The following is a 14,466-nucleotide window of genomic DNA, read 5'->3' as shown; positions in this document are numbered from 1 at the left end:
GTTTACATACTCTCCTTCTAGGACTTCTGGCAATCTTTTACAACACCATGTTGATTTATATTGTTTGTTATACCATTACTTGCGTTTACAATTCATGTTTGTTACACCACATCAAGCCTGCACTGACTGTGGGGAGAGTCATCACTAATAGCCTCTGCGTTATTGCTATGTGCTTGTGTAATACCTCCCATGCTGATGGGTTTGTGCATAATAAGATCCTTTAGCCCAGAAACCCGCTAGCAACCCCCACTTCCCTTTGGTGCTTTTCATCTCCCTTCCTGAGAAGTCAGGGAGGGTGTGATCACCTCCCCTTGGGGGCTCTGACCTCCCTGAGGAGTCAGAGATGGCATGACCACCTGTGTTCTAAAACAAAAGAAAGCGGGAGATGTAATGGGCTGAGGCTTGAGTTGATACACTGAGGTCCCAAACACGTGAGGCTAAATAGTAATGGGAATATACTCTATTAATATATATGCTTGGAGAAAGAATGGCCCTCGCCTACTCTTTGTGCAAGACCTGATGTGTTGTTTAGGAAATTGGTGGGTGGAGGCAGAGGGGCAGAGAGAGAGGTGGAAGAGGCTGGCTGGCATCTTGTTGCAGCTGCACACATTGCGATCGCAATCCTTCCTCACCTCCAAAAAGAATAAAAAGCAAAGATTTTCCCCTAACCTGAATTCCTGACTCTGGCTGATTTTAAATACACAGTCATCACATCAGTATGTACAAGAATGTTTGTGGCAGTCCTCTTTGTAGTGGCCAGAAACTGGAAACTAATAAATGCCCATTAATTGGAGAATGGCTGAATAAATTGTGGTATATGAATATTATGGGATAGTATTGTTTGGTAAGAAATGACCAACAGGATGATTTCAGAAAGGTCTGAAGAGACTTACATGAACGGATGCTGAGGGAAATGAGCAGGACCAGGAGATCATTATATACTTCAACAACAATACTTTATGATGATCAATTCTGACATGGCCATCTTCAGCAGTGAGATGAATCAAATCAGTTCCAATAGAGCAGTAATGAACTGAACCAGCTACACCCAGCAAAAGAACTCTGGGAGATGACTAAGAACCATTACATTGAATTCCCAATCCCTATATTTTTTTGCCTGCCTGCATTTTTTGATTTCCTTCACAGACTAAATGTACAATATTTCAGAGTCCAATTCTTTTTGTACAGCAAAATAACGGTTTGGTCATGTATACTTATTTTGTATTTAATTTATACTTTAATATATTTAACATCTACTGGTCATCCTGCCATCTGGGGGAGAGGGTGAGGGGAAGGAGGGGAAAAATTGGAACAAAAGATTGGCAATTGTCAATGCTATAAAATTACCCATGGATATAACTTATAAATAAAAAGCTATTAAAATTTTTTTTTAAATCTGTCTGATTAGGGTTTGGTATCAATGATCTGCAAAAACTAATACACATGCATCTTAACACATATAACATGAACACATTCACATACATTTCCCAAAAGATAAATTGTCAGAGGCTATGAACAAACAGCTCTCAGAAGAAATGCAAACTATTAACAACCATAGGAAATAGTAGTAAGAGAAAAGTAAATTTATGACAGACAGCAAATTGGCAAAGATGTCAAAAGACATAGGAATAGTAGCTGTTAGAGTGATTGTAGGAAGATATTCAGACTAGAACACTTTTGGTCGAACTTTGAATCAGTACATCTATTATGGAAAACAACTTGGAATCAAGAAAATAAAGTAATCATCAAAATGTCCATACTATTTCATTTAGAGATTCTACAACAGACACATCTCAAGAAGATCCAACTGATAAGAAAAAAGTTCTTATATATATAGCAAAATGTAGATATCCATCAACTGGGAAATAAATAAAAAAATTGTAGCACACGAATGTGATGGAATGCTGCATGAAATGACAACTATGATGATTAAAGAGAAATCTAGAAAGATTTCCACAATCTGATATATAGATAAGGAAGACTAGCAAAGAAAACACCATGACTGTAATAAAATAAATCAAAGAGCAGTCAGAACACAAAGAAGCATGGCCCCAAGACACCTTCTCCTACTCCTTCACCAAAGACAGAGATTCAGACAGATACATACATACATGCATATTCATGGACTTGGAAAGGGGCAAACACATGATGGTATATGTTCTATGACAAAATAGTCAAAACAGCCAGGTTGTTTTGTTTTGTTTGGGGCGGGGGGGGGAACAAAGGGCAGGAAAGAACCAGAAGCAAGGTAGACGTTATTACTTGGGGAATATTGAGCAAACTGTAATATAAGAAATACAATGTAATACAATCAATATGAGTAATATTAATAGTTGGAATTTATAGAAGACTTCCAAGGTTTGCAAAGTACTTTACAAATATTATCTCATACAAATATTCCTCACAACATCCCTGTGAGGCAGGGTGCTATTCTCATTCACACTTTACAAATGAGAAAACTGAGGAACACAGAATTTAAAAATCTATTCAGTCACACAGCTAATAATAATGTCTGAGACCGGATCTAAACGCAGAATTTTCCTGTCTCTAAGTGCAACAATCTATCTACAACTCTACCTTGATGTTTCTCATTCAGAAGAATCAGAAATCTATATATAAACTGGTACAAATCAGACCAAGGAGAACCATTAAAGGAATTTACACAATGATTACATCATGAATAAAATGAATCAAAGAGCAGTCAGAACACAAAGAAGCATGGCCCCAAGACACCTTCTCCTACTCCTTCACCAAAGACAGAGATTCAGACAGATACATACATACATGCATATTCATGGACTTGGAAAGGGGCAAACACATGATGGTATATGTTCTATGACAAAATAGTCAAAACAGCCAGGTTTGTTGTTTTGTTTTGTTTTGTTTGGGGGGAGGGGGGGAACAAAGGGCAGGAAAGAACCAGAAGCAAGGTAGACGTTATTACTTGGGGAATATTGAGCAAACTGTAATATAAGAAATACAATGTAATACAATCAATATGAGTAATATTAATAGTTGGAATTTATAGAAGACTTCCAAGGTTTGCAAAGTACTTTACAAATATTATCTCATACAAATATTCCTCACAACATCCCTGTGAGGCAGGGTGCTATTCTCATTCACACTTTACAAATGAGAAAACTGAGGAACACAGAATTTAAAAATCTATTCAGTCACACAGCTAATAATAATGTCTGAGACCGGATCTAAACGCAGAATTTTCCTGTCTCTAAGTGCAACAATCTATCTACAACTCTACCTTGATGTTTCTCATTCAGAAGAATCAGAAATCTATATATAAACTGGTACAAATCAGACCAAGGAGAACCATTAAAGGAATTTACACAATGATTACATCATGAATAAAATGAATAAAAAGAAAAACAACAAAAACAATGCTATTTAATAACCAAACTTTGCACCTAGGACATATAAGAACACATCTCAATCCCTTCTTTATAGTGGTTGGAGCAAAGAGGAGTAGAAAGTAGTATGTACTGTCACACTTAACTGATGACTTTTGTGAACTGTTTTTCCTCTTTTGCTTTTGTATTACAAGGGATTGCTCCTTGGTGGCGAAAGAAAATATAAAGTAATATAAAATATATTAATTCTAAAATTTTAATGGAAGCTAGTAGAATAAATGAAAAAACAATGATTACACAAGAATAAGAAAATGTAATAGACTACCCTATTTTTGGAAGAGACTTAGGGGATTCCTTGGTTAAAAAAATCATATATGTTGAAAGATTTGGTCACAATGTCAATTTCATTTGCTTTGCTGTTTTTGTTCATCAAAGTTAAAACTAGGAATGGAATTTTATGTATAGAAACAATTGTTCACTGTGAAGACAAAAAGGACTAAAAAAAAATTTTTTTTAAATATGCTTTGAAGTATTCTATTTTTATCACCCATTACTGTCCCTTTAGGCTATTAGCATTTCATCTCTAAATGCTTTTCAGCAAATCAAATTCAAGCAGAACAACTTTTATTATCTCACTAATCAATATAATTGGATAATGTAATTCCAAATGAATATCTAGAATGATGTGAAACAAGTCAAAAAAGAAAGCAAGAAAGCATGCAACTCAAGCTAAAAAAAAAATCTGTAAGAATGTATTTTTTTAAATATAAATCTATTAGTGAAGGAATATTATTTTAATCCATTATCATCATCATCTCCTTCTTCTGAATTTTCCCATTATTTTTGAGAGCACTAGCAACCTTCCAGGCAGACTCCTCACTCGCATAAATCTTCTGTTATATCTGCCACCTTCTCTCCATTCACAAAACAACCACCTCATAGCCTTTTACTTTTCACCTGGGCTACAAAAATAATTTGCTACTTGGTCTCTCTTCCTTAAGTCTTTCCCTATGCCAATCTACCTTAAACTCAAGTTGACATGTGATTTTCTGAAGCCACAGATGTGACCATAAAAACCCTATTAACACAATAAACTTCAGTGGCTGCCTATTAACAGTAGGATCAAATACACACTTTTTTGACATTGAAATGTCTTCAGAGTCACTCTTTACTACATTCCCAGGCTACAAAACTGCATGCCCTTTGATCCAGCAGTGTCTCTACTAGGTCTGTATGCCAGAGATTATAAAAAGGGCCCCACATGGGCAAAAATGTTCGTGATAGTCCTTTTCGTAGTGGCAAAAAACTGAAAGCTGATTGGATGCCCGTCAGTTGGAAAATGGCTGAAAAAGGTATGATATATGAATGGAATGGAATGTATTGTTTTATAAAAATGATGTACAAGTTGATTTTAGAAAGGCTTGAAAAGATTTAAACAAACAGATGCTGAGCAAAACAAGCGGAACCAGAATACATGGTGCATAGCAACAAAAAGATTGTGCAATAATCAACTATGATAGACTTGGTTCTCGCTCAGAGGTTCAGTGATCCAAGACAATTCTAATAAATTTCGGATGGAAAATGCCATCAGCATCCGGAGAGAGAACTATGCAGACCAAATGTAAATTAACACATTCTATATTCTTTTTTTTTTTCTTGTTTCTTTTTTTCATGTTTTTAAAAATTCTTTTCTCCCAATATGATTCATATGGAAATATGTCCAAAATAAATGTGCATGTGTAACCCAAAAAACTATGTTGTTTTACATGTAAATAGGGGAGGAATTTTTAAGAAAGGAAAAATAAAAGAAATGTGAGCTCCATGACAGCAATAATTGGTTTACTGTTATGCTTGCTAATTGATTATTTGATGTACACTTAATGTTTCCCTATTGCTTCCAGATACTATAATAGAAATATACTGTTACCCCTCCCCCAAAAAAGATAATCAAAACATAAATATGACTTTGTATTTTCTTATCTGAGGTTATAAAATTACACACACATATATAAAATACAGAGCTAGAAAGAACCATAAAGATTACTAGCAACTCCAAGGCTCTCATTTTACAGATGAGGGAAATGAAATCAGAGAGATGAATTAAAAATAGATGGGATTAGAACATGAATCTTTTCAAGTGATCCTCTTAAAATCAATGCAAGTTACACTCATAAATGTACTTTTTTTAAGTGTGGAAAGTGACAAGTGAGGCTATACAGCATGTGCCAATCATGCCACAAAGACTCATTGCCAACAAGCAGCATCTACTTCTGCAGAAAGGCTCCTCATGCAAACATGGCCACAGCTGGCTTTGCTGACTTGGACTAGCCCCACCCCATGCTTCTTCCATAAAGCTGAGCAAGACCATGTGAGGTATGCAGCCCTCGCGGGTCAGAGGAAGCAGTACATGAACAGCTGGAGTCGTAGCCACAGGCAGCACTGGTCACCTGGACAAGGGCACTGCCCTCCCACTCCCCAGGCCATTACAACAGAGCTCAGAGGCTCATAGTTGGGCAATTGGAATGTACTGAAGATCCGAGGGAAAAAATATCTTCTCTTTCTATAAACAAGAGTTGAGCTAACTACGGTCAATTAAAAAATTAAAATACTTTGATCTATTTTGCTTCTACACATAAACTGATGCCAATGCAGCTAGTTGGTATTGCTGAGGCTGGGAAGGGATCCTAAAAGATCGGGGTCATAGACCGGTGTCATGAGGTGTCTCAAAAGAATTTACAGGCTTGAACTCATTTCCAAGTCAAGGGGCAAAATTTATTGTAATTGTACCGCCAATTGGAATGGTCTAAATTCCAAGAGAATTTAGCAAAGAAACACAAGCAAAGAGACTCATTTATCTAGTTCTTCATGTTACAGATATGCTAGTTTTATGGCCTAGGGTTAGAACCAAGGAGTGATCTCAAGAATCTGGGTTATCACTGACTAACCGACAGTAATGTTTGTAGGACTGTTCTAAGGCCAGAGGACTTGAAATGGGACAGATTGTTAGACCAATAGTATTCACTCAAGGTCACAGATTCCAAAGCTATGGGACTTTAGAATCACTGACAGATTGTTAGAATAGAAACCCCCTAAGGTCAGGGAACCTTAAAATTACTGCTGTCTCCCCTAGAAGCTATATTACATCAATATGATGGAAAAAAGACTCAAGGCTCAGACACCTACCGCTGCTAGGACAGACGCTACTGGCCAAGTCACTTAACTGCTACTTGCCTCAGTTTCCTCAACTGTAAAGTAGGGATTATAATAGCACTTACTTTCCAAGGTTGTTGTGAAGATCCAATGAGATAATTTATAATAATTATTAAGAGCTTAGCATAGTGTCAGGTGTATATACATAGGAGTTATTGTTATTGTCATTATGTCACTTAATATATAGGGGGTGAACATAGAAAAGGGTTTGGAATTGTACTGTTTTATCCCAGAAGGAATAACCAAGAACAAATGGGAAGAGTTTCTAAGTAGTAAATTTAGGGTGAATATATAGAAAAAAAATTTTAACTGTTCAAGTTATCTAAGAATAAAATAGCAGGCACCAGGCTCTTATCTGCTGGAAAGCTTCAACTACATTCCCAACTAGAAAGTCATCAAGAAGTCTCCCAACTCAGAGACTATGTACTTAATGAGATTTCAACCATGGATTGGTATTAATTAAATCTCAGTTAAAAAAAAAAAAAAAAAGGGCTCTCTAGTGTTGCAAAGCCATCTCCAAATAGCTGTATCTAAGAACTTTATAATTAATGAGTAATCCATAGTCCATCTGGCCTTTGCAAAGGATATCACAATAATGGAGAACATCTTAGTAAAATATACTTTGATGTCTTGCCTAATCCTAATGATTGAAGCATCATTAAGCAAAGTTATCTTTCACTGCAGCCATGAAGGAACTGTGTATAATCTTTTACACAGGCAAAAAGACACCTTGCTGGGAAACATTTATAACTCCATTTTACTCAATGATGCCTTTTCATAATCAACAAATTGTAAAAACAGCAGGATCTTGTATTCCTTAAATTGAATCATTTGATCTGCTGCATTTTGCTACTTTCTCATATTTTCATTCAAAATATAATAATATTATAATAATATGAAGAGATCATTCTCTTACAATTTTATGCTGAGAAAATAAGTCAGGAGCTATTGTTTATCTTTTCAATCATCTTTTTTTCCCTTAGAAATAATGTCCATGATTCACTACAATGTTTTTATATCTTCCTCTCTTTCAGGTAACATGGTGCCCGTGTATTATTTTCCCCTGCACATATACACAATCTAGTCCAAATGTCCTTCTCGTCTTTTCTTCTTTAGTGCCATTTGAATTCAACTAGCATACTAGGGTGTGAGATATTAGAATCTAAAAATAGTAGCTCACTTTGTATGACAAAGATTGCTTTAGAAATGCTAAGAGACATATTCTATTTTTTATCTGTTCATTTATAAGTGGTTTGAAATGGTCTCTGGATTAAATGATTTAGATTAGCAATTTGGATACAAAATAAGTCACATCTTCACTCTGGCCAGCTCAAGGCTTGAAATGAGAATCAACAGCTTTCTTGTTGTTAACAATGATACTGATCTAATCATATTAGAGCCACCTGAGCACCCTAATGGGGAGTGGGCTAAAAGAGCTAAGTCTATACACAGCAGATCATTTTTTAAAATGGCCTTGCCTCTACTTAAGACCCACAATGACTAGAACTATGAAATTGAGTAAACCCTTTCCTTCTCTGTTAATCTACTCTTCTCTGTTAATCCTTCCTTTACTCTTCCTCCAATTCCCTCCATAATATTTTGCAAAGTTTCTAATCTAAACCAGTATTGTTCTTGGCTGCCATGTGCCTCCCCTTGCTAATTATGAAGATCATTATTTGTCGAAAAGTGATCACTGGATTCTTTTAGCCTCTCCCAAATAAAAAGGGTGGCTGCTTTACATCTGGTGGACACAGGGTGGGATGAATACATATGAAAGCAAAGAAGCAGTTAGTTACTTAGCCCAATGTCTAGATATTTTGCTTAATCCAATTCTAATTTTGTCAACATGTCAGGTTGGAGCTGCTATAATTGCACATTATAATAGTCTTCTCATTCTCGTTTTTGCTCTTGTTCTAACAAGTCATTCTCAAATCATATAGTGGTTGTTAAAGTATTCCATATCTGACCCTTCCAAATAACTCATGTTCAATGAAACTAATATACTACAACCAAAAAATTTCTAGAAAACCAAAATTTTCCTAAGTTTTAGTAGTGGCAGTCCATTTATTTTAAGTGGTATAGAGTCCTATATATCAGTAGAGGAAAAGAAAATGGAAGAGAAAAAAAAGTTACGATTAGAAAAGGGCCCTTAGAACACTAAATTCATAATATAGGAAGAGCCTGAAAATTATCTGAGATGATGTCATCCAGTAAATTCAAATTCAGCTAAAGCTGAGGATGCCAAGAGTAGGGCTGATATACCAGGTGTCAGTGGGGCAGGAGTTTTTGCAGAACATCACAACACAGCCTCTTACTTTCAATGGAAATTGAAAACCTCAGAGACAAGGTTAAAGTGAAGAAGCCTTAAAGAATGGCTGGCTGCTGGCCACTGGCTTAAGTGATTGGATATGGAAGGAAATCACTAATTCCGATCCCAAAGAATGCCAGAGAGGGAAAGACAGCATCTGAATATAATGGCAAGTAGTAGAGAAAGTCACCAGGAGGTCATTTTAATGAGATTTAATGTTCTGACAAGCAGCTAAAATCAATTAAATTAGAATCTTATTAATTAATGACGTCAAAAATTTGCATGTTATGACAATGAAAGACAAGAAAACTTTAGTTGCCTTCTCACTGAATCAATTAAATTAAACAAAATCATATTTGTGAAGTAATTAGAACAGTGCCTGGCACAGAGTAGGAGCTCTATAAATGCTCATTCTCTTCCTCTCTTTCCAATTCCCTAGTGACTCTAGCATAAACTCCTCATTCCAAAATCTGTCTTCAACAGAGAGACAGACAGATTCTTCTACCATAATCTCCTAATTCCTCTCTCTGCTTATTGGTAAAATCAGAACAGACCAACAATTGTTCCCTCAACCGAACATCCTACCTAGTACTTCTCTATCCTTTTAAAAGTCCTCCTTCCTTGCCTAGAAAACCCTTGCTATACCTCTAAGTCTCTGGGAACCCTGACAAGTCTTTCCATCATCCTCAGCCAGCTGTTCTCTTTCTTTCCGAGATAATCTTGCAGATAATTTACTTAGAGAGGTATAAAATTGGGATCCCTCACAATTTTAAATTCTTTGAGGGTAAGACTGTTTGATTTGGGCTTTTTATCTCCAGAGCTTTCTTCCACAGCAGGAGGTACTCTTTAATTGAAGTGTTGATTTGTGTTTTATAAAGGTGATTTCTGATATGTTTGACCATTCTAATGTACTTTTCTACCAAGTCTGAAGGAGCCTTTTGTGCCAATTTATCATTTCCAAGCTGCAGAGGGGACCTACTGCTTTCTGTGGATTTTCATTTCCATGTCCACACTATCTGTGATTGTGTTTGACTTCATGGTTTCATGTCCTAAAGTGATATGATAAATGTATTTATGAAATTACTTACTTGATGATTAAAGGATCATTTCCTCAATGAATGTTCCTATTGAAAGGCTCACAAGGTCCTCCATGGAGTTATATAATGCATGAGAGTTAACATATGTGCAATCCTAACATGGGGTGCCACAAAACAGTTTAGAGTCCCAACCTCAGCGCTTGCATTAGCACAGGGGACAGTTTTTAAAGCCTAATATTCACAGTAAAAACATAAACTCCTTTCCACAGGAGAGTAGCAAGAGTTCATTAGGAAACATGACAGCTACCAAGATTCTGATTGAAAAGACCACATAGCAAACTGTTACCAACAGTCTTTTTTAATTTTTTTTATTTCTTTAAAAAAAAAAAAAAAAAACCCAGTATGTAGAATCTAGATATTCAAGACTATGAGACAAATAATGGAAATGGAAAGTATAGAAAGTGGTTCTAGAAAACAGCAAAGCTCAGGAATGGTTAGTAACCAAATGCATATAGGATCCCACCAGAACTGACTGCCTCTTACCTGAGGAGGTGTCGGTGTCGACGTAGGTCTCCCTATGGGAGGGGTAGGGTTTCTGCTGCCACCTCCAGACATGATCTCCTCTGTTATGTCCTTCCCACCTTGGTTTGGATCCCGAATCCGTATCTACCAAATTAAAAAAAAAAAAAAAAACCACCATATAAAGAAACTGAATGAGGATATTGTAGAGATCAGTAGATGCATCATACAGATTTCCCAGGAAGACACCAGGAAACACTGCTAGGAATACTAGATTGGTAATGAGAGGGGGAAGCTCTGCCATATACCCTCTATATGAGTAGATGCTAGTCACTTTCCTTCTCTGGGTCTCAGTTTCTCCTGTTGTAAAATGAAAAGGACTCTGCTAAAGCCTCTGGGATTCCTTTTATTTCTAACCTATGATCTTATTGTCCTCATACATTCATTCCAGCCAGGGCCCAAAAGATGCTTCTATGAGTAAGACGTAGATAAAGAAAAGCCCCTGATTTACAGAAATAACAAAACAGCTAATTTTTAAAAATCATTCAGATTCAAAATTTCACTCAAATCCAATCACAATTCAAAATTAGTGCCCATTAGATCCAACTTAAATTAAGATCCAACAGAAACAAAGACTTGTTCAAAGAAGATCCATTGCTCTGAACTTCTTAGTCAAGAAAAATTTCAGATGATCTCTGTCAAACTTCCCGTGGGTTCAGGGTTTTGTTTATTCTGCTCAGGTCAAGCTAGAGGTAATTTAATATTTACTGCAATGTAAACAATGATTAGCAAATTCTGTAACTGTAGAAAAAACTCATTCTACTTCTCTATGAATTACTATTTTAAAATCTATTACATCTGGGATTGGACAAGGTTCCCTCTAAGGTCTCTTTTTCAACTTTAAATCAATAATTCTCTGTAAAAGTTCCTCCTTTAAATAAACATTCTAGTTAAGTTTGTAAAATTCTGGTTGATCTCCTGAAACTAACACCTACTTGTTACATGCATCTTCAAATGGGTAGGTACCCCCATTTAGATGGCACATGAAGAACCAGTGAAATTAGCAGATAAAGTAAATCATTTATGCCTTATTTAATGTCTGCTATTATCATTAAAGATTTAAGACAAGAAGACATTATTTGCAGTGGCAAACATTTATTTGTCCGGGTGATTTCAAAACCTCTTCATATATAAACGAAAGCCTTAAGCTGCTAACAAAGCATTAGTGTCCTTAGTCTAAGCATGATTTGAAGTCATGAGACATTTGAGGCATCCTGAACTAAGACATCTCTGAATTCAAGTTCTCAACTTGGGAGTCATCCTTGACTCTTCACTTTCATTCTCCCACCCTAGTATCTAATCTAGTAGCCAAATCTTATTAATTCAACCTTTTCAATTTCTTTTGCATCCATCTACTTACGCACATTGCAATCACAACAGTCCAGGTCCTAATCACCTCTGGCTTGGAATACAGCAACAGTCTCTCCCCGATCTCCCTGCAAGCTAGTCTCTCCTCTTTCCAACCCGCCCACCACACAGCAGCCAAAATCAGATTACTCTGTCATTCCCAACAACTCTGCTTGGCCCTGCAGGAACTTTAAACCTTTACAACCTGGTCTACCTTGCTAAACTAATCTCTCAGCATACCCTTTTTTGCATTTTATCTTACCAAAGTGCAAGCTTGAGATTCCCCAGACACAGGATTACAGCTCTTGCATCCAGCTTGGCCCAAGCTGTCTGGCATGCTTAAAACGAGATCTTTCCTCACTCAAACCTCTTTTAAAAAATCCCTTCATGGTAGAGCTCATACAGTAATCCAATCAAGAAGCACTCCCCAAAATCTGTTAGCAACACCCTTCCCCATATGAAATTATTAACATAGACTGATAAAGAGATGTGTAAAAAAATTGGATTTCCAAATCTGTGAATATGCCATTATTAGTCCAACAAAAAGCGGAATCTTCTTAGTAGAGACATTTATTGGTAGGATTGCTTATTTTGATTTGATTTTTAATGAACAAAAATCTATTTTCTCTATATTGGAAAAAGAAATAGAAATCCTTTTAACAAGAAATAATCAAGCAAATTAAATTCCCACACTAGCTTTATCCAAAAATGTGTCACATTCTACACTCCTGAGTTCATCATTTCCCTCTCAGCAATTAGATATTATGCTTCATTCACTAATCGTGAATGTCCCCTAAGATTTTTTCCTGGTTCATTTTCTCTTCTCCCTGTACACTATTTTGTTTGATGATTTCATCAGCTCCCATGGATTCAACATGTGATCCCATGAATCTCTGTAGAAGATATGATCCCAAAGATTCTCAACTCTATGACATCGCTTCTTTTTCTTTTTTTTTTTTCTTTTTTGCTGAGACAATCGGGTCACAGCCAGGAAGTGTTCAGTGTCTGAGACCAAATTGGACTCAGGTCCTCCTGACTTCAGGGCTGGTTCGCCACCTAGCTGCCCCTCTTCTTTTTCTACTACACTAATCCAGAAGGCTATAATGCCAACCATATCCAATCATACTTTACTCAAATCAAGACCTATATTCGTTCCTCTTATCTGTTAGCCTCAAAATGGAAAGTAGTGGCATAAATGCAAAAAAGAGGGAAAGGAAATTCAACATAAAACTACCAGGGATTCTAGTGGAAAGAGTTAAATTGGGAACGAATACATTTTGTTCAGTTGGGAAAATGTGCCTAAGGACTTAGGATGACCACATTAATACGACTAATTTTGAGAACTTGTACTTGAAACTCTCAAATAAACACAGAATAAAGCATGGTATTTAAGAAAACGGGATTATCTCTCGAGTTTATAAAATACAACTCTCTCCTCTAGGCAGAAGTGGAGAATTACCAGAAATGAATTATTATATATACTGCCAGTACATACTGTAAGTATTTCAGTTATTCTTACTTAATGTTCTGTGGAATGAAGAATAATATCTTGAAATGATCGATGGAAAAATAGAAGAAACTGATACAGCTTACAAGTTCATGTTGCTGTTGTTCAATCACTTTAGTCAGTCCGACTTTTCATGATCCCACATTTGGGGTTTTCTTGGCAAAAATACTGGAATGGTTTGCCATTTTCTTCTCCAGTTCATTTTACAGAGGAGGAAACTAAAGCAAACAGAATTAAGTCCCTTGCCCAGGATCAACACAGCTAATAAGTACCTGAGACTAGATTTGAACTCAGGAAGTTGAGTTTTCCTCCAGCACTCATCCATTAAATCACCTAGCTGCCTTAAGAGTTTATCAACTTTCCTTTAGAATGAAAGAAAGATTTCTTCTACTCTGGACATTCATTCCTAAGTAACACATTTTACTAATTTACTAATAAGCTACAACCTTTGCACTGGAGAACCAAGCCTAAAAAAGGGCCCGCACTGTGTGACCTCAGTGGGTTGTATTCAAGTTTTACATTTTCTGTCAGCATCTGAAAACGAGCAATTATAAAGATTCTCTGGAGAAAATGTCTAAAAATGCCTGCAAGTTATCAGAATTGCAGCAACAGAGGGATTTACTGAATAGCTCACTTAACAGTAGCTGGCGACTGTCTTAAAAATATTTTTGAAAATAATACATTTCAACTTCAATTGAAATGTTTATATAATGCTCCAATAATATACTTCTCAGAAAGTTCAAGGTTTATCATATTCCTCTGCTCTTGGGTGTTTTATGAAACAATAAGCCAAAGCAAAGAACAAAGGAATTATCATTAAAGTGACCAGGAAGAAGCTTTTAGAAGTGGCTTTTTGGGATCATTTATTGTCTTGATATGTATGGCAGGAAGAAAGGGAGGCTATCAGATGAGACAGATTAGGTATGCTGTAATAGCAAAAGGACTAGGTTTGGGGTAAGAGTATGAATCCAGGATCTGTCACTGCCTTGTAAAATGGGAATAAGGAATTACTGCACCAGTTTGAACTTACAAAGGTATAATGGGGAAAGTGCCTTGAAATGCTGCAGAAACATGCTCTCTTATTCCTGCATATGTTGGTTGTCTCTGTCTTTC

The 14,466-nt window shown here is 36.3% G+C and overlaps 1 protein-coding gene across 11 annotated transcripts in view; it reads right to left on the bottom strand.

The window, feature by feature from the left end:
- The window catches only part of EIF4G3 (eukaryotic translation initiation factor 4 gamma 3), a 386,518-nt gene that overhangs the window by 134,494 nt on the left and 237,558 nt on the right, over nucleotides 1-14,466 (bottom strand). For all 11 annotated transcript variants that reach the window (XM_051988328.1, XM_051988325.1, XM_051988326.1 and 8 more), the window contains one exon: nucleotides 10,464-10,586. In XM_051988328.1, the coding sequence (XP_051844288.1) occupies nucleotides 10,464-10,586 (123 nt within the window). The remainder of the gene's footprint in view (nucleotides 1-10,463; nucleotides 10,587-14,466) is intronic.

This window comes from Antechinus flavipes, chromosome 3, assembly GCF_016432865.1.
Source record: "Antechinus flavipes isolate AdamAnt ecotype Samford, QLD, Australia chromosome 3, AdamAnt_v2, whole genome shotgun sequence".
NCBI lineage: Eukaryota > Metazoa > Chordata > Mammalia > Dasyuromorphia > Dasyuridae > Antechinus > Antechinus flavipes.
This window is presented reverse-complemented; position numbering and strand designations above follow the sequence as displayed.